The sequence below is a fragment of the Carassius auratus genome, unplaced genomic scaffold (genome assembly GCF_003368295.1).
Source record: "Carassius auratus strain Wakin unplaced genomic scaffold, ASM336829v1 scaf_tig00033419, whole genome shotgun sequence".
Lineage (NCBI taxonomy): Eukaryota > Metazoa > Chordata > Actinopteri > Cypriniformes > Cyprinidae > Carassius > Carassius auratus.
In genome coordinates this window covers 261,238-286,372 of record NW_020526077.1, presented here as the reverse complement: position 1 = coordinate 286,372, position 25,135 = coordinate 261,238, and the positions used below count along the sequence as shown (strand labels likewise).

The 25,135-nt window shown below is 37.0% G+C and overlaps 3 protein-coding genes and 1 pseudogene across 4 annotated transcripts; 2 read left to right on the top strand and 2 right to left on the bottom strand.

The window, feature by feature from the left end:
- Positions 1–175: 175 nt before the first annotated feature.
- Positions 176–7,907, bottom strand: LOC113081208 (protein Spindly-like; annotated as a pseudogene).
- Positions 7,908–9,526: 1,619 nt separating this feature from the next.
- Positions 9,527–11,198, top strand: LOC113081205 (heterogeneous nuclear ribonucleoprotein A0-like). The gene has a single exon (XM_026253284.1). It carries the CDS (start codon positions 9,563–9,565, stop codon positions 10,478–10,480), a length of 918 nt encoding a protein of 305 aa, XP_026109069.1. The 5' UTR covers positions 9,527–9,562; the 3' UTR covers positions 10,481–11,198.
- A 2,681-nt stretch (positions 11,199–13,879) lies between these two features.
- LOC113081206 (heterogeneous nuclear ribonucleoprotein A0-like) lies at positions 13,880–15,290 on the top strand. Its single transcript, XM_026253285.1, has one exon. It carries the CDS (start codon positions 13,938–13,940, stop codon positions 14,829–14,831), a length of 894 nt encoding a protein of 297 aa, XP_026109070.1. The 5' UTR covers positions 13,880–13,937; the 3' UTR covers positions 14,832–15,290.
- Positions 15,291–16,590: 1,300 nt separating this feature from the next.
- Positions 16,591–24,784, bottom strand: LOC113081213 (glutathione reductase-like). Of its 2 annotated transcripts, XM_026253294.1 has the most exons (14): positions 24,637–24,784; positions 24,089–24,242; positions 23,842–23,868; positions 23,640–23,728; positions 22,027–22,096; positions 21,520–21,667; positions 21,305–21,359; positions 21,121–21,220; positions 20,947–21,033; positions 20,694–20,861; positions 18,968–19,079; positions 18,338–18,469; positions 17,119–17,252; positions 16,591–16,985 (listed from the first exon to the last, which is right to left on the bottom strand). In XM_026253294.1, the coding sequence occupies exons 1-14, from the start codon at positions 24,687–24,689 to the stop codon at positions 16,836–16,838; spliced, it is 1,479 nt and encodes a 492-aa protein (XP_026109079.1). In that variant the 5' UTR covers positions 24,690–24,784; the 3' UTR covers positions 16,591–16,835. The 2 variants fall into 2 exon arrangements, with proteins under 2 accessions (XP_026109079.1, XP_026109078.1); XM_026253293.1 differs by lacking the exon at positions 24,637–24,784 and having other exon boundaries at positions 24,089–24,405.
- Positions 24,785–25,135: the final 351 nt, after the last annotated feature.

Here is a 25,135-nt window from a genome sequence, read left to right as displayed (position 1 = left end):
TCATGGGATTAAATGTCTTCGCGCTACAGGGTTCTAAGAGGCAACGGTAGAGAGGGAAATGACGGTCGAGGAGTGAGTGTCTTCATAAAACCCAGGAAAAGAAGATGGCAAAGACTGTAAAGTTGACACAGCGCAGCAGAAGGAGAAGGGCTGGCATGCAGAGGTTGGCACTGACCTGGGCGCATCAGGAATGCAGACTGGGGATCCTCAGAGATTCGGACAGACTTGTTTTCACGGGACATGACAGGGTTGAGTTCTGTGGGTTGTGCAGACTGCAGGGGGATCCAACCAGCTTCTTAATGGGATGACTAAGGGTTTTTTCTCTGTATTTTCACTAGTGTCCATGGTTTGCAATTTTCTTTCTAGGTGCTGATTCTTCCTCTGGAACAGCTACGGGAAACTTCTCCCGGCGGCGTTTCTGTACTTGTGCTTTGTTCACCTCTGAATACATAACAATGGTATATTTATTAACAGTACATCATAGCAGCGCAAAGATGAATTACAGCAAGTATCCAATAGAGTGCAATAGTACCTGCCCACTTTTTCAGTGGCCTTGGTTCCAAAGTATTTTGCCCACATTTGTAAAAAGTGCATACACAAAGTACTAATATTTGTATTTTTCCCATGCAAAGTTTTAAGGAGTTATAGGACACAAAGCTGCTAACCATATCAGCTGAGCTAATCACATTACAACCTTTGATTTGAAGTGAAAAAAATAATAGGAAAATTACAGACAAAAGAACAAGAACGTGTAATAAACATTTTTAATGAGGAATAAAAGTGTGTGTGTGTGTATATATATATATATACATATATATGTATATATAGTTTGACAGCACAGGCTAACTGACTACCACTTTTGCAATGTTTCATGTTTCATGGAAATGAGTGCTACTAGTTTTATTTTAGTAATTTGCTTGTCGTGATTGTAAATTGGTGGAGAGTTCTTTGCAGAATCATACCAATGATTAACATCCTAATAGATCACAGAAAGTCAGTCTTAGACTTAGATTTAAAAGGTTATTGTTAAAATCTATTTTTCTCTGGAGAAAGGGATTTTTTCTTACGGAACTGACTGTTGCACTCTACACAATTAACAGGTTTATGTAGAAAACTAAGGTTCAGAGATGGAGGGGAAAAAAATACCATTAGGTGTATATTTCATCTTTAGTTCTTCAAGCTTGACTTGGAGCCTCATTTTGTCACTGTGTCTTTGTTTTAGTGCTTGTTCTGTGCCATAAAGTTTCCTCTCCAACTCTAACACTCTCTGACTTTCGGAAAGAGCCTTCATTCTTGCCATGGACAACTCATCCTTTAGTTTCTCTGCATCTTTCCTATACACATACGTCATGATTGTTTTAAAAATTTCTAAAGCAACAACAATACAAATAACTGATGAGAGTATACTTACTTTGAATTTGAAAGTTGTATTTTTAAGAGGTCTGTGTAATAAGTCCATAACCTCGCCTTCTTTAAAGGAGGGAGGTGGATGCTGGTCTTTTACAGTCATCTGTTGGTGATGTCACATTAGCATTAGTTACTAGTATTAATTTCTCAGACTGTAATATGTTTCATTTCTGTGATATGCTAAGCTCACCTTCGCTTTCTCCAGCTCTCTTACTTTCATCATCAAGCTTTCTATCTCATTGTTTTTGTCAGATAGCATAAATTGCAGTCGCTCAAGCGCTGGGTCAGCCCTGTTGCCCTGGAGATGCATAAGGGTTGCTATCTGCATCTAAAACAGCACACACAAGGAAACCGATAATGTGTAATTATTTATTTTTTTTAATTATAAAAATATTTCTCACAAACCACTATTTACCTTCATGCGGTGCATATGTTGCTTGGTGAGAGCATGCTGCTTTTGTAGAGACTCATGCTGTCGTTTCATGCTTTTCAGCTGCCGCTCCATCCCTGCTCTCTTGTCCTCTACCTGTGCAAATCCAAATATTTTGTGTCATGGCACAAAAGCAATTTAAGTGTAACCTCTCAAAATATTTAGTAAATACAGTTTTATTATGAAGCACTACCGTGGAAATATTTGAGTAGCTTTCCAATATTAAAAACGTTTTTAGTTATTAAAAAAAAAGGTATTGCATTGGTATTATAAAACGTTATTCAGTTGCTCTTGAAATAAAGCTTTAGTTACAATGAAAACTCTTGGCAGACATAAATAGCCAAGTAGTAGAAATTATGCTTAATGCTGTACCTCAGAAAATAAAGAATTGCCTTTGCTGTTTGGATCTTGTGCCTGCTGCAACACCTGTTCCAGCTGGATTTGAAGGTATTGGTTGGCTTCACAAGCTTTCTACATACAGCAGAATAAGAAATGTTAAAGGTGATGACGTCACGAAAATCTCACTTCCAGGTTTTAAGTGCTATATGAGGTCCCCGGTGCATCTACCAACCAATGAATTGTGAAAAAGCTTAACCCAGTAACTTTGTTTTGGTAAGCCTTTTTCTGCAAGCGTCTCATAATAATATTACCGCAACTTAATCTGTAAGTTTGCACCCATGGCACCGTCATTCTGATTTCACAAGTGACAACGGTGTACCAGTTCTAACGCCATGGTGAAAGTTTGAGCTAAACATCCTAATCATTCTGACTTTAGCTGCACAGACAAGCACAGAACACTGTTTGGAGTCCCAGCCTCAGAGGAGACAAGAGAGCAGAGGATTCATTGATTTATTTACTGTATATTGCTAGCCTGACTACGTCAGACTTCCTACTTCCGCTCAATTTCATTTCGCTTCTGTACTCAGTCTGATACAGCGTCAGAGCTTTGTTTGCCACCGGTCGAAAACAATTTTAGAGAAATCGAAAACCGAAACGACCGCGGAAATGGGAAACGAGACACGGGATGCAATTCGCTCTGTTATGGAGAACATTCAACTCTTTTTCAAACTGCAAAAGTCGTTTACAGCCATGTTCACTCCGGTATTTCGCTCGCATCATCATGTGTTTACAACAGGTTTACAGTGGAAGTTCAATCATAGATTTGAGTTCGATGCAAGATGTCTGTGCTTCGATGCGGCTGTACAGGCGAATAACATACGTCATAACTAAACGTATCTGATTGGCTTACGGGTAACCAATGATTTTAAACTTCAGACAAGCGTCCCCTAGCGAGAGAGAAAACACTTCTCTATTATGCCATTCCAGACTCTGTCTACGAAGCAAAGTGAAGTAGCAGAGTCTGGTATTACCAGGCTAGTATATTGCTGCCTGCCACAAAGATCTAAAATAAACATATGATTTCTTTCCCAGCTGTTTACCTCCACTGACATAACCGACTGTTTTTGTAACTCGTGTGTAAATGAGAACTTGGTTTAGCACTCACATGCTTGAATTGCATCGATTACAAAATTACAAAAACACATCAATTCACTACAGGAGGCCTTTGTTCACCCCCCGGAGCCATGTGAGATACTTTTTATTTGACTTCTTTTGGACTGATGAACTGCAAAACACCCGCTGAGTGGCATTAAACAGCTTGAAAGATCAAAGACAATTTTTTATATAACTCCGACTGGATTCGTCTGAAAGAAGAAAGTCATATACACCTAGGATGACTTAAGGGTCAGTAAATTTATGGCCTAATTTTCATTTTTTAAACAAAATTGAAGTTTGTGATGACAATTTGTTTCCTTACCATAATGTATTCTCTTCAAAATTCTTTATTTTCAAATGAGTGTTGAATGTAAACTCCCATAAGGAATTTAACCATTTAAAGCGAATTTATCTGAGAATATTATTAAATAAGGAAATCTATTCAGTGATTGGTCCATGCATATTTCGTCATCCAAAATCAAATTTGTGGCACAGCGAAGTGTTGTGAATCAGCTCGAAGACTTAGCTTAAGTTACGACTGAGAAGCTTGATAACTAACTTATAAGAGCAGCTTTGAACCAATAATTTTTTTACACTTAATTTGATTCTTAGCTAGTCTCAGCCTCTGACTTCACGCCCACAGATCCTTGGCTGAACGTCTTATGAATATTGCACGCAAAAGTGGAAATACTTCAGATGTTTTGAAGTTGTCATCGGATTGGTTGAATTATACAGGACTTCTACAAGAGGCGTGTCGCGTTCTTTACCGTTCTGACTAGAAACAAAGATACCGTGACATCAAACCCCCTCACACAATAAGAAAGCTGCCGTGTTTACAACTGTGATGACGAGCGCTTATCAGGGTCAACTAAACACTGGATTCTCAAAAGTAAGTGAAATATTTAAAGTTCACTGCACACCATCTTTAAAATACATCCGAGAGATTTACACACCGGTCTGTTATTGTCACAAAATTTCCATGCCCCGAAACATGACGCTGAAATGAAATTAACTGTGATTGGTTGTTTAACATGTCTGTCAAATGCCAAATGCCATACATTGCTACGCAAGGCTAATTCTTAGCAGGGATCTTGAGAGTGATTCTCAGAGGCTTGACAAATACGTGCCCAGAATTCCATGCGTTTCTACTTATCACTGCAAGACATAATTTTCAATATACAATACCATTCAAAAAATGTTTAGAGAAATTAATAATTATATTCTGCACAAATGCATTAAATTGACCAAAATGTATCTAAAAATTTTTATGAAAAACAACGTGACACTGAAGACTGAAATAATGGCAGCTGAAAACTTTGCTGTCACAGGAATAAACTACATTTTAAAATATATTAAAATACAAAACAGTTATTTCAGTTGTTACAATATTTTACAATATTACTTTTTACTGTATTTTTTTAAATCAAATTAATGTAGCCTTGGTGAGCATAAGAGACTTTTGTTTAAAATATCTTACAGACCCCAAACTAATGAGAGGTAATGTAAATACATGTTTCATAAACATGTTTACTTGAAAATGCTTATAGACATGCCTCCAAAGCATTGTAGCAGGACACTGCCTCTCTCTCCCGCTCTTCCTTCTCCTCCGTTAGTCTCTCTAGTTGTCTCTGGAGGGTGGTGTTGCCCAAATATAGTTGCTCTTCTTTGTATCGTGCCTCCTGAAGCTCCTGCTCCAAAGTCGCCTGCAAGACAAGGTCACTCTTCAGCACCAAGGGCACACTGACAGCACTGGGCGATAAAACGTTATCATATTCAGTCACAATAAAATTTAAGTCAATACCAATGACAAGCTCTAGACATTTTTACTCAACATGGATTAACTGATGCGAAGCGTCAATTCACAAGCTTTTCACAATTTAATTTGAGAAAAATATTAATAATGATAATATTTTTAAATAATATTATATAACCAAGGTAAAACATTTTTTATTACATTTACAGTTATTCATTCAATTACTTTTGTAAACATAAAACTAAATATTTTATTGTAAATTGTTTTCATTACATTTTAAAAGATTGATTATGGTAAACTGTTAAAGATGCATTAATTCATAATTAAACATTTTTTTGAAGATACATTTTATATTGAACCTTAAAACAGAATCCAGGAAAAAATTGAATGGAAAACGAAATTTAGATGAAAATAAAAAAAATGTCATGGGGCCCTAAAATAAAAGAAGCCATGGAGTTAAATTGTGGATAAATTATCATAGCAATAGCATTTTCTTCTCCTTTCCCCATTAATGGTAAATCAATTTTGTGATAAATATCGGTATGATTGTGAGAATATTTTTGCCTATATTGCCCAGCCCTTCACACTGACATTCATTATTTCTTTGAAACCACTTTCTTCCATTAAAAATAAAAACTGGAAAGTACTCTACCATTGCTGATTCCATATCCATTTTCTGCATTTGCAGTTGAGCGTCCTCTAAATTTGTCTTCGTTTTTTCCAACTACAAAGACATTTAATCAGCACCACAGATGAGATGAGATAACATTTTTTCAGGAAAATAAGATTATGCTGCAACCCAAGTTTTAGCTACTAGTGGTATCACCAAATGCAAAAATGTAAATTGTTTTCTAATAGGTTTCCCAAACACTCCATCATTTCCAATTGTCAGAAATTATTTGAACATTAAAAAAAAATGATATATACCTGATAACTGATAAAACATGGAAGATGAATGTATTCTCTGGCAACTCCTGCTTTATACTGAAAACTAAACATAAAATTTCTGAACAGGAAAGTAGCATATAAGCTGACCTTATTCTTTAAATCGCTGAGCTCAAGAGCATGGCTCCTCTCCAGCAGAGTTTGTTGCTGCTCCATTTGATGTTTCTGTTGGTTTCTGACGAGATCAAATTCTGATCGCAGACTCTCCAGCATGCGGGCCTTTAGCTCAACATCCCTTTGTATTTCTCTTGTTCCAGGACCTGTTTTTGGAGAATTTAGCATATTTAAGGAATTATACACTGATTGACTGGACTGTCAGTCATCATACTGTGGAGATCAAATGCTGAAAACCAGTGCTGGATCGGTACCTCAATGACATTGGACATCTCGATTTGTTGTTCCTCCAATTTGTTGTGCAGATCCATTTTGTCATTGAAGTCCATACTGTCCAGCCCTCTGAAGAGCCTCTTCTCCTTCCTGCACCTTCAGCCGCAACACTTTAATCTCATCCTCTAGATCCGACATCTGAATTCAGAGAGAGAGAGAAAATGTGATTATTAACCCATGTACAAGCATGTGTAGACTTTTTCTCTCATATATATATATATATATATATTTGGGATCAGTAAAACTTTTAATCTGTGTAAAGTCTCTTTTGCTCATCATGGCTGTATTTATTTGATCAGAAATACAGAAAAAAAAAATGGTAACATTGTAAAATATCATATATTTTACAATATCACATTATAAAAATAATGGTTTTATATTTAATTATATAATTTATTTCTGTGGGGCAAAGCTGATTTTTCATCACCATTACTCCATCGGAAATCATTAAAATATGCTGATTTACTATAAATCCTTAAAATGCTTTTGGAACCTGTGACATTTTTCAGGATTATTTGATAAATAAAGATAAAAAGACCAGTGTTTATAAAAAAATAGTAAATAAAAAAAATAAAAAATCTTTCTAACAAGATTAGTCTTTATCATAGTCTTTTTTTTAAATCAATTTAACACATCCCTAAATGCTGTTCTTTTTAACTTTTTATTCATCAAAGAACCTTGAAAAAAGGATCACAGGCTCAAAAATAAAATAATAATACTAAAATAATAATCATATGACACTGAAGACTTGAGGGATGGTTGATGAAATGTCAGCATTGTCATCACAGGAATGAATTACATTACAATATAAATTACATTATATTCAAATAGAAGACCATTATTTGAAATTGCCATAATAATTCACAAGATTACTGTATTTTTTCTGTATTTCTGATCAAATAAATACGGTCATGAAGAGAAATAAAAAATAAAAAATAAAAAAAAACATTACAAATCTTCCTATCCCAAACTTTTGAGCAGCAGTGCGCGTGTGTATATATACAATGTATTTGTTCAAATAAAATAACCCCAGTCCAGCCCTATCTTTCAGCCTTCACTTTCATTGCGTCTTAGTCCAAAGAGTAGCACTGATTCTCCTTTAGTTTTTTATTGAAGAAAGTCATAACTTACAGGTCTGGGATAACATGAAGGTGAGTAAAATATGATAGAATCTAATGTTTTGGTCAATAATAGCGTTAAACACATTAGTTGAGCTAACTGTGCAAACTTCGATCAAAAACATCGCGTGGCATTGGTAATAAAAAGCATGTTTTCTTAATGGCATGTCTAAGTGACAACTACTCAACAAAATACATTTGTAAATGTTTTTACCTTTAGATTGAAAAGTTGGCGATAGCAATATTATATCTGAAGAATCTACTGCTTCCAATCGCTTTCTTGTTCGGGAACTTTCAAACGAGTAGTTTGAATTCTGCAGCAGTCGTCAATCACGTATCGCGAGAAAACACGAGGCTTCCAATCCTTCAAAACACCCCGTCTTCTGGCGCCACCCTGTGCTCGTACTGGTTATAACCAAACACTACAAAATATAAAAAGGAGACTACGTTATAACTAAATGCATTGATTTAGATCACAAAGGGTCAAAAATCTTAACTTTATTTATCGACACGAACTTTTGTGGGATTAAATGTTGCATTATATTAAATAAATATATTTTGAATGACACTGTAATAAACAATGGCTATGAAACAGCATTTGGGAATGAAGTATTTATAATTACATCAACCATAGAACATTGAGAAAAAGAAGAAGATTGTTTTAAACTTCAGAAAGTATTAGGGTTGATGGATTTACACATCAATAATCAACATCCAAGGGGATGGGGAGGTTGTCAACAGCTCTGAATTTATTGGCTTTCAGTTTCTGAATAAACTGAGTTTGCACTGAAAATGGCCCTGTGTACACCTAGTATTAACATCCCTCTCGGGCGGCCTGATCACAAACACTTAGCAGATTTGTAAAATATTAAATAGGTGTACCTTAGTGTCCTTACAGACAGTTAACCCAGTCATATTGCATATCTAAATTCTTTAGGTCAATTAAAAATATGCAAGTTAATATGAACAGCTTGAAATTCTCATCCCACACTTAGACGATGGTTGTGTTTTGCATATTAAAAGGTGAGAACACTCTCATACAAAGACATTTTCTCCACCCATCAGTATTAAGGTGTAACCAAATATCTGTAAAGTGTTGTCTACAGACACTTCATCTGTTATGCAGATCTCGACTATCAGTTCCTTTTGCTCATGCTGAGTGGTAATGCGTGCATCTGTCCCCTCAAAGAAAATTCTGTTTTATTTTGCAAGCAAGTTTTGCATTGTGTTTTCACATTGACTGGAAAAAATATATATATATACATTATGTATTTGTGTGCATTTAGGCCTGTAGCCTACATGAAAAATATAAAAAATGACAAGAAATATATTCAGATTTGGTTGTTTAACTATTTTATGTTACTACTATAATCAATAAAACATCATTTTCTTAGACAAATAAAGTTGCCATCACTGACTACTATATATTTAAATGACATTTAGTCAGTGCTAGAAATCAACCAGGTCTTGGGGCAAAATGTCAATAAGAGTTCGACAAATGCTCCAGGAAATGTCAAATGTAAATTCATAGTAAATCCCTGTCACATTTTTTTTTTTAATGCATCCGAACCTTTAGTGCCAGATATCTGTATTTGTTTTCTCAGAGGTCAGTGTTGTTGAATGTGGCATTTTCTAAACATGGGGCCCTTCAAAAAATAATTTGGGCTTTTACAAATGTCCGTGGTTACTGGTTAGCATTATGTGAAGAGACTATAACACATGGTCAAAATAATTTTACACAGCTGCTGCATACTAAAGCTGTATGTTTTATAGAAGACTTAGACAAATATAAATATTTTAAAAGTTTATTTTAAAATAATTTTAATTTTAAACATTTAATTTTACAGGTTAGAAAATCTAAAATTCAATGATATATGAATTTTTGACACACAAAGTCCCAAGAGCCCGCCTTTTTTTCCATCGATGGGGCGTGTCTTACTGCAGTAGAGATCATTGCGTCATGACGACAGTCGTTTTTAAAAAAGGCCTTTTCTCAACAGTTGAGTCTTTACGGCGGTCCAGCACGATATGTCAGGAATGGAGCAGCTTTGCAAACTCTTCGTTGGCGGCCTGAACGTCCAAACAACTAACGATGGCCTCCGTGCTCATTTTGAACAATACGGGTCACTGACGGACTGCGTGGTTGTCCAAAACGATCAACTTCAGCGGTCTCGTTGTTTCGGCTTCGTAACCTACTCCTCCGCAGAAGAGGCTGATGCAGCAATGGCCGCCAGGCCACATGTGGTAGACGGTAAAACCGTAGAGCTGAAGAGAGCCGTGGCTCGGGAAGACGCCGGGAAGCCCGAAGCTCTCGCCAAAGTCAAGAAGATATTCGTGGGGGGGCTAAAAGAAGACATCGAGGAGCAAACCCTCACCGATTATTTCTCTCAGTTCGGTATGATCGAGAAATCCGAGGTTATCACAGACAAAGACACCGGCAAGAAGCGTGGCTTCGGCTTCGTCCACTTCGAAGATAACGACTCGGCCGACAAAGCCGTCGTGCTCAAGTTCCACATGATCAACGGACACAAAGTGGAGGTGAAGAAAGCACTCACGAAACAAGAGATCCAGGCCGCCGGCGGAGCTCGGGGCGGCAGGGGGAGAGGAGGAGGAAGAGGTATGGGGCGGAATCAAAATGGCTTCGGTGGCGGGAGAGGAGGCTACGGCGGTGGCTATGGCGGAGGCTACGGCGGCAGTGATGGAGGCTACGGCGGTGGTGGCTATGGAAGCGGGGGATACGGGGGCGGTTACGGAGGAGGCTACGGCGAACAGATGGGAGGCTATGGCGGTGGTAACGGTTACAGTGACTTTGGCAGCGGATACGGCCAGCAGTCCTCCGGCTACGGGCCCATGAAGAGTGGAAACACGTACGCCGGCAGAAGCGGAGCCCCTTACTCCCGTGGCGGCGGGGCTGGTTACGGCAGGGGTGGCTACGGAGGCTACTAAAGCGGGTTGGGAAAGACTCGGAAAGCTGTCCCCCTAGTATCTCTCTCGGTTTCCACGTTGGGCTCATTCACCCGGCCATGCAAGAGATGGCGGACACTGTGAAAAGCATACCTTAAAGACCTCAATTCTTCACAGGTAGGAAGAAGATCTCTTCCCAGAAACCTGACTTGCTCGACCAGCTTTAGTTTTAGGACGTGTTCTGTTATATAAATATATTGGATATTTTCCACGTTTTAGTTCATGCAGCAAAGTTGGCCCTGGTTGTTTTCTTTCTTTTTTCCTTTTTTTTTTTTTTTTTAAGATGCGAATTTTTCGTAACCTATTTGTTTTAAAATTCAGTTTTGTTCAACAATGGCGACTTGTTGTCAACATGCATTCTCAGTAGACCTGTTTTCTATATAAACTGTTGCCTAGCATTGTCATGGGGGATTAACGCATGCAGTTCTGAGTTTGTGTTCGTCTGTATAAACCCCAGCACGAGTTTTTCCAAACTAGTTTATCATGATGGGATAGATAAAGCCTACGTCATTTCTCTTTTGTAAACCAACCCAGCCCCACTCATCGAGTTCAATTCAACGCTGTATGAGCATTATTTACTTCCAACATTCTCTTGTGTATTGTATATTATGTCTTCAGATCAATCCAGTATTGTTTAACATTGATATGCAATTGTATGTTACTTTTTAAATAAAAGTTTCACAGCTTAATTATCCTTTCAGACGGCGTTTTGGCTGATAGACATTAACTACGTGGTTTCCATTACATCTGAGATAATAATAAAAGCCTTATACATGTAGTTGCATTATTAACAATTCCCCACATTCAGTGGTATATAAGCATATCTTTTATAGTGTTCATGGTTTATCTACTCTTGATTCCCACATATAGGTGTTCTTTCAGTTATTCCAGTACTTCAAAATAGCTGTAGCAGTTTGTTTGTACAGGGAACCTGTTCAGTACCTGGGTTCGATTGTGATAGGACTGAAATATCTCATTAGGATATCATCCTGCGATCTAGGTATGTAATCAACCTGTCTTCACTACGTGTTGGTCAAGTATTGCAATTTTTAATAAATAGATTATATTTATTCCTTAAGTTGTCTTTTAAGTGGTCTTCATCCATAAGTCAAGAGGACTTTACATGAACGGGTGCGATTGAAGTTAGGTTTGTTACACCGCGGCTTATTAGGACCTTGTCTTGATTTGCCATTTAAAGGAACTTTTTTTTTTCTTTTTGTTTTTTTTTTTCTTCTTTTTTTTTGTTGTTGTTGCATGACTAATCTGTTCTTTTCTTCGTTCTTCCCCAGGTGACCTTGGATGCTGGACTCTGCCCACATCAACTGTGGCCATGGAGTTTGGTTCTCCACGATCTACAGAGTAGTTATGATTAATAATGAAGGATTAGAGAAGTGGTCATGACATGGGATTTTTAATATCTTTTTTGTGTTTTATAAGTCTCTGTATACTTTTTAATAAAAATTTAGTTTAAATTACTGTGTGTGTGTGTGCGCCGTGAACGTTGACAGTGCGTTCTGAATGAAACGCCTACTTTACTACATTCAATCTGTTCGCGGTAGAAAAACAAACCATGCCCTCTGCTTTCCTCATTTTATACATACAAAGAAATACTATAATACTGAGTATAACAAGAAAGTATATTTTACTATAAAAATCGTTAATGGACTTAATCTTTTATTTTGTTTATCTTTTTATTCCCTAATGGGTTTATGTAGACCGCAGTTTTACTATATTTGTAGCCATTTCTAATGTTTAACACATCATGTGCATTGATTGTGTATTGATCACTACACTGACTAGTTTTTTTACAATCACATTTTTTTCTGGGAGAGATTCTGCGTATTATTAATATTGCAGTTAACGTAATATTTAGGGTTAAAATAGAGAAAATGTAATGCCAAGGTTTAATCACTAGATGCATATGGCCGTTTATTAAATATAGCCTACATATATTTAGATCTTCTGTAGTTGCTGTAAAGTGTTTTACAGGCCATGATAGCTTATTTATTTTATTTTTTGCAGTGTATTTTAAGACATTATCAAACACTTAATTTTTATAGGTTTTGCTTTTTTATGTTGAATTTTAAAAAAGATTACTTCCCATTATTATTTTATATATTTTTATTTTACATTTATGTAAGAAGTCAATATTAGTGAGTGTTAAAAAAGGCCAGCAAATACATAATTTAACCCAATTAAAAATTAAAGTCTGCGTGAACTGGAAGTTGCTGCAAACTTTATTTCAGTGTAGTGCCATATTTCCATCTTCAACTGAATATTGAATAGAGGGCATGGATTTATTTTTGCGCTCCTCCCTCCTGTCTCTTAATCATAGCAACATAACGATTGAAGGGGTGTTTTTAAGGATATTCTGCTCAAGCCGTCAAACTGACGTCATCCATTCCAGAGCTGACGCGAATGTTCAGATTTTGATTAAAGATTATTAAAGATAATTTTCAGTAGATTAATTTGCACGGATGAACTGATCACATCAAGACTTGCAATGTACGCTGGCAAAGTAAATAAAGTCAATTTTGATTTCATGCGGACTTTAAAATAAGTTTTTTTTAATTTTTTTACTAAAAAGAACAAGGCAACCAACTGCATTCAGAGAAACTCTTGTATTCGTTTAATGGGAAGCCTTCACTGAAAATCATTCAACTTCCTACAGGGAGAGAAAGATTGCAGAAAGGCTAAAAACAAAAAATACTGACAACTAGCATCTGGTTATGATTATTAAGGTGTTTCTCATGTTATCTAAACTGCAAATAAAGCATAACTGCCTATTATCTAAAACCTAAAAAAGACCTCTAACACTAGCTTGCGCTATTCTTTTTCTATTCTATCTTATTTCTTTCTTTCTTTTTATTTATTATTTTATTTAAAAGCCCTTGCTATGTGTACTGCTTTTAAGCTAACTGAGACTTGTTATTGAACTTGTATATAATTGCTCTCTTGTTTTTGATTGCTTCCATTGTCCTCATTTGTAAGTCGCTTTGGATAAAAGCGTCTGCTAAATGATTAAATGTAAACATTAACTAGAAATGATATTTATTATAATTTAAAATTATTTTTTATATAATATAACTACTGGACAGAATTCCTAGAGGTAAACTAATGCGTTAAATTGCTATAACTGCTGTAATTTTCTTAACTTTTCGGCAAGTGTGCTTAAGAAATGAATGGGCTTCAATACTCGAACTATTGGCTGCTATACTTCCGCATTCCTCAGTCCCTATGGAAGTGTCGCAACCTTTTTGTACAGTATGGTCGCAACTGTTTCTTAACGACTCTGGTTTGATTTAAGTGCTTTACTTTGCAGCCAATCAGAGTTCACTACGTATGTGTTGACGCACACAAAAGGAACCGCCCCCGCGTTTCAAACACATTGAGTTCTTCCTTCCGTTGCATGTGATCTCAGTACGTCCATTGTAAGAAAATGACGAACCAGCTTTGTAAACTGTTTGTTGGAGGCCTTAACGTCCAAACGACTGACGAAGGCTTGCGGGCACATTTTGAACAGTATGGACAGCTGACCGACTGCGTCGTGGTGATGAACCAGCCGCTGCAGCGCTCTCGGTGTTTCGGCTTTGTTACGTACTCGAGCGTCGAGGAAGCGGATGCCGCCATGGCTGCTAGGCCTCATGTCGTAGACGGCAACAACGTGGATCTGAAGCGAGCGGTGGCACGGGAAGACGCAGGGAAACCAGAGGCACTAGCCAAGGTCAAGAAAATATTTGTTGGGGGACTGAGAGACGACATTGATGACGAACACCTCCAAGAGTATTTCTCCCAGTTCGGTACGCTCGAGAAGGCTCAGGTCATCACCGACAAAGACACCGGGAAAAAGCGAGGTTTCGGTTTCGTTTATTTTGAAGATAACGACTCCGCCGATAAAGCCGTCGTGATGAAGTTCCACGTGATCAGCGGACACAAAGTGGAGGTAAAGAAGGCGCTCACCAAGCAGGAGATGCAAGGTGCCGGCGGTCGTGGCGGCAGAGGAGGCCGAGGAATGGGCCGGGGAAGCGGCTACGGCGGTGGCGGAAGAGGAGGAGGTGGTTACTATGGTGACTACGGCTATCAGAACGGCGCATACGGTAATGATGGCAATTACGAAAACCAAAGTAGCTACGGAGGAGGCTATAGTGACCAGATGAGCGGTGGCTACGGCAACGGAAATGGCTACAGTGATTTCGGCGAGGGTTATGGACAGCAGCCTTCAGGTTATGGTGCTGTGAAAGCCGGCTATTCCAGCAGGAGCAGTGGGCCCTACCCACGCGGCGGTGGTGGTGGTGGCGGCGGCTTTGGAAGAGGTGGATATGGTGGATATTAGAAGCACTAATGTGACTCTTTAAGCTGTGCGTCAACTTTTTATTTTTTTTATTCTTTCGCAAACTATTTGGACACTGGACTTTCAAAACGAAATGTTTGGTATTGGGTTTAAATGAGTTGTTCTGTGCCATCACCAGTACCAGGCAGACATGCATCGCATTGTTTTCCTTTGTTTAGGTTGAAGTGGTCATGTTTACGCAAGTCAATCCTGGTAAAACATCATGTAGGCTTCTGTTTGATTTTGTTCTAGGTTTATTGCCTGGCAATTGTTTGAGATGATACTCAGGGGTAAAGAAATTTTAAGCAGCTCATTGTTTCACTTCATGTTTTTAAAATGTAACTTAATTTTTGTTTTATTGGTATTCCACTGTACCTATTGTAAAACTGTTTTTAAGTATTTAATTTTGACCCAGCAGTGGCCATTCAAGCCTTTTAACCATTAAAAGAGATCTTTCATAAACTAATTTTGTCTAGTCCTTTTTTGTCTCCAATTCTTGTTTATCACTTCAGATGTCTTCTTGAGGTTTTTGAGCTGTTTTATAGCTCTTGGGCAAACGGGTTGTGGGTGGGTGGTGTGTGGGTTTTTATTTTAAATATATGCAAGTCTGTAATGTGTGGGGAAAACTTAATCGACATGCAGTCATCAAGGAATCCCTTTTTTCTGTCATAAACCTTGATTTTACTCTGAATTAACCAAATTAGTTTATTAGAACAGTGGGTCCCCAGTACCATGACTAAATGACACTGCATTAAAAAATTTGCATTTATGGCTGTTGTCTTTGTTGCCAGTAGAATAAAACCTTTTTAAATTCTGTATTTTAAAAGTTAAAGCTGAATTGTCTCACAAGATTTTATTTATTTGCAGCCATGTTCAGTATGAGACCCCTTTCAAAAGTCTTGCCAATCCCAGACTTTTGGTTGTGTAGACAAGCACACAATTAGGTAGGTTAACATATGAGCTTTTCAGTGTGTTATGTTGCCTATGTGAATGAGAACTATTTTTCAAATGAAATGTTTTCTCAAAATGGTCACCATTTTCTCCTAATGCCTTTTAGAATATCAGTTGTTTTAATACAGCATTTGTATCGCATCTCATAAAAAGATGGTATTTCGAGACCAAGTTTAGCTGACAGCCAAACATTGATATAAATCCTCAATCTCATTTTATTAAACCCCTATAGCTGAAGATGCAGATTAAAAGTGATTCTGAAATTCCTTGATAATTTGAGTGAAACTATGTAAAATAATAGCAGTTTAGTAAATGTTAAGCAGGAAAATATTTGCAAAACACCAGCACTAGAATTTTGTAATGGTGTCAAATGCTCCATATCTTTGCAAATTAATGAATCTAAAGAGATGCTTTAACTTCACTTTAGCCTATTCACTAGCCTATTTTAAATGCAACTCATTTTAAGCCTTTGAAGAATTGACAAATTATGTCAATATAAGTTTTTATGAAAAGTGACAAGTTTATTAAAAGAATATTGATGTCAGTACAGAAATAAAGAAAAGATCAACCACACATAGACAAATGTATTTTATAAATGTAGACATGGTCTATGCGCAAGTGCTGACCTGTGCATATCCACAATTTTATTTTACATACATTTTGTAAGCACTATTGAAAGCAACTCTGAATCCAACTTTCCAAAAATGTAAAGGTAAAGCAACAGTGTTTGACTATAAACACTTTTCCTTTTACTTTTAGCTATCATAAATCTTTTTAAAAGTTTTTATCTGACTTTGTTCCAATCAAATAATTCCCGTGAAAAATCGCAGCGGTGGGGTACAACAATACAATGTACGAGAGATAAACGGCCTAATTAAGGGTTGTAATGTGTCGTTCTTTATCACTGGCAATAATACATGAACCCAGAGATATAACAAACCAAATATATACTTCTTGTCATCACAAAATATTAATGTTGGGAGAATAGTCAAATACATTTTGTTTTGTTTAGATTAGATTGGAACGAAGCTGTCATGTTGGGATATGAACACCTGATTAGCGCAGTGTTACTAGCTCCTCTGCGGACGTCGGGTGGATGGCAATGGTTCTGTCAAAGTCTTCTTTAGTAGCTCCCATGTTCACGGCCACAGCAAAACCCTGAAGCATTTCATCACAGCCAAAACCCTGCATATGGAGACCAACCACCTAAAAAGAAAAGTGACTTATTGAAAATGACTTAAATGTAACATGAGAGGAGTTAAATAAAATTAAATATGACTCCAGATACTTCTTGATATTTTATGCTAATTTATGATCGATGGACTGATTAGGACCTCACCTTCTCATTTTTGCCAGCACAAACCAACTTCATGATGCACTGACTCTTTCGAGTGGTGATGGCATAATACATAGGGGTGAAAGAAGTGGTATAAACCTTCACACTCTCCTTTCCCCAGGTCTTGATTGCTTCATCTGCAAAACATGACATTTTTTAATATATATTTTGTAAGGGTAGCTCAAACTATTTGTTAAGTTGTCAGTCATTCTGTTTACTGAACAGACTTTAGGACATGTTCCATAAAGTCTTGGGGCCAAATTTACTAAAGATAAGCAGATAAGTGTCCACAATCCCATAAAAGTGCTGAGTGGAGTGTAAAGTTTTGACGGTGATAGAATGACAATTCACAAATTAAAGGATACAGATACAGCCAGATCAATTCCATAATAAACAGTGCAATCTCTATGTAATCTACTTACAACGCAGGTTCACAATGGGTTAAAATGGCTTTTTTTAGGTGTTAAATACCGTCATGGCACAAAATAAGTAAACTGACCACTGCAAACCCTACTCAATCACCATGATTTATTTAAATACTCTCCTCCCATAAATTCTGCATCTGAAAGGGAAACACCTCCAAAAGCATATGCAATAATCAGCATATGCAGAAATACTTAGGTCCACACTTTTTCATCTCTAATGCTTTGTCAGCATGTCTAAAGTAAATCCTGACGGTAGTTTTTTAAAAGCCAAACAAAGGTTTGTAAATCTGTCCCTTATTATCTTACATAAGAACTTATTGAATTATTATTTTATCATCAAAATGGCATCTAGGATATTTTAATCTAAAATGTTTTTGTCTGCAATTCCATGTGCCAATGCATATATTATATGGAAAATAAAGTAAATATGGGGAAGAGCTTGAGAGAGCTAGATAGACAGACAGATAGATGTGGACCCCGTTGTAGCCAATTTTCTGTACGGAGAAAACATATCTGAAAACGGTAAATGTAAATTAGAAATGTTTCCTTGGCAACTGAAATAGTGTTTATGTTGAAGCTGAAAAAAAAAATCGATATAGAAAGTAAAAAACAATATCAGATGGATATAGAAAAAAATAAGTACAAAACAAAAAACAAAAGTACAATCAAAATGGCAATCAAACTAAAAGATTAATACATAATATGAAGGTATATAAATTATACTAAAATAATAATGCTACACATGGAGTCTGATCTTCAAGATATTGTAAGGAAGCATAATTCATACATAAGCTCACCTTCAGTTAGTCCCACTGTGCCAATAGGTGGGTGGCTGAACACAACAGTAGGGATATTATTATAATCGATTTTGGAGTCTGCTTTGCCCTCAAACAGCCGGTGAGCAAGCTTTCTGCCAGCAGCAATAGCAACTATCCATACAAACAAAAACAGGAAACAACAACAGCTTAAGAGAAAAAACTGAAAAAACAAAACAGAATATACATTTACATTAAACGGTTGATTAACTATTATGTACTTAAAAAGTGTGACAAATGGTAAGCATGTCCAATTTACTCTGACCAGTTGATGTCGCTGGAGTAACAAAAAATAAAAATGAAACTGCACAAAATCAACTTCCTCATGTGGGGATCTTCTGTTGTTTTAAACACAACGTGAAAGGTGTTATTTACATAAACCAACTGAATCACATGAAGATTGAATTGCACAACGCATCATGATCCTTTACGTTTAATTAATAGTTTTAAGACCAAATCTCTTACTGAATGTGTGCTAATTGGATATTATGCCAAAAGAGTACAGTGTGTAAAAATTTGCTGTTTTATTTGATGTATTCAACCAAAACACCCAGAAGATTTTAATGCATGTAAGAGCAAATTCTCCATAAGGATGTGATCCTGAAGTCATACCAGGTGTAAGAAGAGCTCTCCCGCACACATCCCCAACTGCATAGACACCTGCACGAGTGGTGTTCTGGAACTCATCCACCACGACATGTCCCCTTTCATCAAGCTTCACACCCTGGATAGCAATACATCCAACTGTTATTCTTACTTTATCACCAACTGATACACTGTGAACAGAACACATGCATTAGTATCTGTGTAGCTTCTTCAGTTTAAAACAATATTCTGTTTTCAGTTGAACTTCATGAACAGCATCTGTGGCATGTTTCCATGATCCCTCAGTTTGTAAAAGGCAAAAATGGTGTACACAATGTGACAATGCATTACAGAGGGTTTTAAAAGCAGAAATGTACAGCTTTTTTTTTTTTTAAAGCATACTTCAATTTTTCTGTGCAAAAGGGGTAAAAAGTTGTCTAAATCTCCCTACCGTTCTAGGCACATAAACATCTAGTTATGCTTGAGCAACAAATATTCAGATGTGTGCAGCACATTTTATGGAGGATTGTTTCCTGATCCTGGGAGAGAAGACTGAAATGCCGGCTAATCTGACTCACAGTCTGTATGTACGTCTACATATTTAAAGGATTTGCCACTGATGATTCAAACTCTAGTTTTGAGCAAGCAGTGGTTCTCAATTCCCAGTCCACACGGTCCCCTGCTCTGCACATTTTTTATGTTTCTCTTATGCTTCGGACGTTTGTTCAATTCAAATGTAAGTGCCCTGCAAAGTGGACATCAAAGGATATTCCGCCATGATTCCAGTTTGAAGCAAACGTATATTTTCCATTAAAAGTGCATTGAAGTGTGCGAGACGTGAATTTCAATTGTATTTATTTACAGAGGTATATGATGGGACACTGTGTGTGAAGATGTTGCACAGCGCAAATCTGTGAATGAATGTTCCGAAGTGAGATAATGTTCAACTTAAACAGATTTCCCAGGGAGTAGTGAGCAATGAACACTGTGTAAGGAAGGACCATGTCAATGGGAACACAGTTCATGCACAGAGCTCACTTCTAACTAGCTGATTATCTGAATTACATGTATTAACAAAGAGAGACATGCAAAATAGGGGGGTGCGAGGACTAAAATTGAGAACTGCTTCTGAAGAGTAGAGCTTGCTGTTTGTCGTTTCTCCGACCACAAATGCGGAAATGGTTTTATGTTTGCGCGATGTGATGCAACGCAACTCGTAAAAACACAGTATAAATCATTATAATACATAATTATGTCCCCACTGGATGTCTCTTTTTTTTAATGGGCTTTATTGCATTTGTCTTGTAGTGCCGGTGTTATGACCAGGACACGCATCACAGTATGGTGAGGGGCGTAACATTTCCATCACACGACTGAGGCAATCGACAATTACAAAGCACTGGATAGCTGGCCAATCAGAGCACACCTCGCTTTTCAGACCGATGAGCCTTGTAAAAAATTGCGGATTTCAGAAAGGCAGGGCAAAGAGGAGAAACAATAGTTTTTAAACAGTCTTTGAAAAATGTTATTTTTTACCTTAAAACACAGAAACACATTTCAATACACAAAATAATGTTATTTTTAGAAACATCATATGACCCCTTTTAATTCATAATCCTGTAATATTTCTTAAAGCTTCTTAGGTTTATTATTATTATTTTTTTTTTACCAACAATATTTTACCAATCATACTACTAATGCTGATATTAATCATAAAAATAATAATATTAATCAAATTGAAATTCATTTTTACTATTGAACTGAGATTGAGGCCAGCGGTGTTGGGTTCCCTGCCAATAGCCCAGAGCAGACAGTCCACCTCAAGGATGGTGTCGCACTTCTCTTGTGCATCTTTGTCATCAGGATCTCTTGTCACCAGCTTAACAGAAAGGCCTTTATCAGTCTTCTGCACTGACTTAACCTGTGAAAACAGAATATTGGATATGCTGATAAAAAGGTGGGGGGGGGGGTATGCCAGCGACATAATATTACTCACTACTAGTTACCTGACTATTTTTCCGTAAGTCAATACCATGATTTTGCAATTCTTTGGTGCAATTTGAGCTTATCAAGGCATCAAAGTTCCTCAGTACCTTGAAAAGAAAGAACACAGACATTGTTTACTTTGGGATATATATGACAGTAGCATATAGCCAGGTGACAATAAACAGGGTTCTTACCCCTCCTTGTCGTATGATGATGGACGTTTTGGACCCAAGAGTGGAAAGGATACCAGCCATTTCCACAGCAATATATCCTGCCCCAACTATGACACTACGTCTAGATGGATACAGTGGTCGGTTATTTTAGGATAAGCTAAGAAAACACAAAAATATAAGTAGAAATCAGCAATTAATCACTTACTTAGGGCAAGACTCAAGTTCAAAGAATCCATCACTGGTAATGCCTAAACTGGCTCCTGCAATAACATTGAAATTTACAAAATGTTTTAAGCAGATGCTGTCAAAGAAGTGATGAAAAAAAGTACAAAATCACATTAATACAAGTGCACTGAGAAGTAAAGCAGAATGAGGTAAAAAAAAAAAAATTGTTGTTGTAATGAACAAACATAAGATCACCTGGAACATCATCCTCACTGACAATGGATGGGTGGCCGCCAGTGGCAATCAAGATATGAGGGGCTGTGAATTTCTTTCCATTAACTTCAACAGTAGGTTCAGGATCATCTGTGAACCTTGCATATCCATGAATGGACTCAATTTTGCCCTGTGTACAGCCATAAACAACTTTTAAAGGTCCTATTATGCATTTTCATTATGCTATTTAATTGTTCCCTCGAGGTCCAGTTAGTATAATCAGTTAGCAACATGCTTCTGGTGCTAATTTCTCCACACTGCTTCTGACAATTAAATATGACGTTTTTTTTTTTTTCATGCTTTTAAAATTTCTATGTAAAGCTTTCATAGTACAATGTAGAACTGGTACTATAAAGATCAAGAAAATGTAATTCATTATTTATAAAAAAAAATAATAATAATCACATTTTAGTATAAAAGATTTTTTTACAAATTACTTCTCACTTCATATTTAATTTGCTGATTTAAATGTAACTTATTGCAACCTACCTTGTCAAGGTTGTTCCGGTAAATCTGATTCAGGCGACTAACGTAAGCATCCCTTTTGCGTTTAATAAGTCTGAAAATACACATACCCAAAGAGTGACCTCTGTTAATTTTAATTTAGCTTTATCATATCACTGAAATCCTGGTAGCTGAACTCTCTACAGCATAACACACGTCTAGTCATGCAAACTATTCCACCTCGTGCCTTTGTGCCTGACAAAGCTTAAAGCAGTACTGATATTATATGCCACAAAAGGGAAGAAAAACAAATTCTGAAAGGTGTAATGAATCAGAGCCTGTGGGAATATGACTATCCTCAACTGTCACAAGAGTAAAAAAGTCCTTTCTGTAAAAAAAAACTACCACATCTCCTTACAGAAACAATAAACTCTATGGCAAGCTGTTATTACATGTATCCCTGTATCTTTACCGATGTTACCATTACTCACTTTTAATTACTATAAACTAACTTCTAGTAGAAAAAGAACTGGTACTTCTTTTTAATTACTATTATTTACTGGGATAATTTCTGGTAGAATAGGTACTTGAAATATGTAACATATTATAGAATAGGTAATAAAAATACATGCTAGTTAGAAGTGAATAGTTGATATGTAAAATTTTGAATACTTTGTTTTCAATGTGTATCTGTAGTAGGGCTGGCACGAATACCTTTTGTTGAGCTTCGAAGTTTTGGTAGTAATCAACACCGAATATTCAAAGCTTCGGTAGTAATCAACACCGAATATTCAAAGCTTCAGAGGGAGTGGCAGGACATATTCTTCTCTCTAATAAAGTCAGGAATCTCTGTGTATGTGTCTGTCTGTTTGCATTTATCATTATATCGAGAACCATTCATCCAAATGACGTCATGCATGGCCGATGTGTTGCTGCGGACCCAAGGGAGTGAAGTGTCGCATCTTGGTGCAATATGGACATGCGACACGTTCAGATTTAATCACCTTTTAATAAACTACGGAATAGCGTGATCCAGAAACGGCATGCCTCACGCGATCAGGGCTTATATGCTCTGAGAACGGACACTAATTGGTTCATGAATTGGCAGCCAGTCTGCTTATCTTCAATGTGTTTATAACTAAACTATTAACATTTTGATGTGAACTAAATTTGGAAATAAATAATAAAATAATTAATGTAGATTTTTTTTCCCATTTTGTTTAGATTTTGTGGTATTCACAAACAATGATTGTTTTAAAATGGAAAAACATTCAATGATTTAGAATCAGATTTAATAATAAATAATAACAGAAGTTATAAATGGCTGCTAACTTAAAAATTGAGCAGTCAAATTGGCTTGGTTATATGAAAAGAATTAGTTACTATCAGAATCAAGAATATTATCTAATGAACCAACATCTGCAATAGCAGAGATATATTCTAGTCACTATAAAATTATAGTAGTTATACTAATAAATATACTAGTAATAAAAAAAGATACTAATTAATGCTATAAAATGCTATTTTTATTTATTAATTTGTTTATTTTTTAGAATACTTAATGTTGCAATGGCTTGCCATAATCCTACACACTCAACATTATACACAAAACCAAACAGCTCAGAAGAAAACCCCCAAGAAAGTGTGATCTTACTTACTGCCAGTTGAAATGTGCTTTTGCTCCCTCAAATCCATAGTCTTCATGATCATGGAGATACTCTGCATGGGTGGATGTGTTCCACATAACCTGGAAGCATGCAAAATGCAAAACTTTATGAGCATTTATGACAACACAAGTCACATTATGCACATAACCAATTTAGTGTGTGAGTGTGTGTGTGTGGGGGGGGGGGGGATTACCTTTTTAGGAACACAACCAACATTCACCTGCACCAGAAGAGAATTTGTTTAACACACCAAGTCAATAATATCACCAGACAAAAATGCACAGGTGCTGGTGTTGCATTAAACACGACACTTGCCGAAGCACCTCTGTTCATGTGACTAATGCAGCGGCCAATTACTGTATATAACTCGTCTAAAGAACATAATCTACATTGCTCTAAGGGGAATGTGGGTTTGCAGAAGCAGGATGATCTTTACTCACGCAGGTACCTCCGAGTTTGTGACTTTCGATCACGGCTGCAGTGGCACCGAGTTCAGCCGCCCTCCGCGCGCCGGCCAGCCCCCCGGATCCGCCGCCAATCACCAGGAAATCAAAGCGCGTTACGGATTCAGATGCCATGCTGCGAACGAAGAGTCTACGAGAAGATGACAGCGAACGTCCAAGAATAAGAAAAGACGCTACCAGTCGAGCCAGCGGGTTTAATATCTCCATAAGCCAACACCCCGTCCGACGCACTAGTTGAACTAATGGGAGGGACGTGAAAGCTTGTGCTTAGTCATTGTGAATTCACACAATAGTATGTAAATCCCAGAAGCAAGTTTGGACAATAGTCATCAGTTACCGATGTTTATTAATGTCCTTCACTATCAATCCAATCCCTAAACATCCCGGGTGCTGACCTTACTTTGAACTCACTTTGCGCCTAACCATGTTTAAACAGACAACAGTCTGCTTTATTTGATAATGGGAAATATTTCGCAAAAAGACATTTTTACAGTTCAATTCACCAAACACTGAGAAGAACTCACCGATGAAGTGCAGCCGTTACATCTAACGTAGCGGAAAGCCTTGTGCAGTACATTGTAAACGTTACATATAACAAATGAAGTGTGGCTACTTGGAGGTGCCGAGTTATAAACTCGTTAGGCGTATCTCCTGCCCATCTTCGTATTCATACGGTGGTGTTCATATTGTGTCGGTGTAAACTGATTGCTGAAATTAGAATGAAAGCCACTAGACGCTGAGCTAAACTGCGCATGCGCATTTCAACGTACTACGCTGCTGAACCTGTTTTTATACAGACTGTGCTGAACAGAAACACATGACAAAGGCGGCATTATATTAATACGCTGGAAGGGATAGAAATTAGTATACTGCTGAAAACCAGCTTTGCCAGAACAGGAATAAATTACTTTTAAAAATGTATTTAAATAGAAAATAAAACATACATATTTCACTGTAGTTTTGATAAAACAAATGCAGTACTGCCGAGTATGAGACTTCTTTCAGAAATGTAAAAAATCTTAC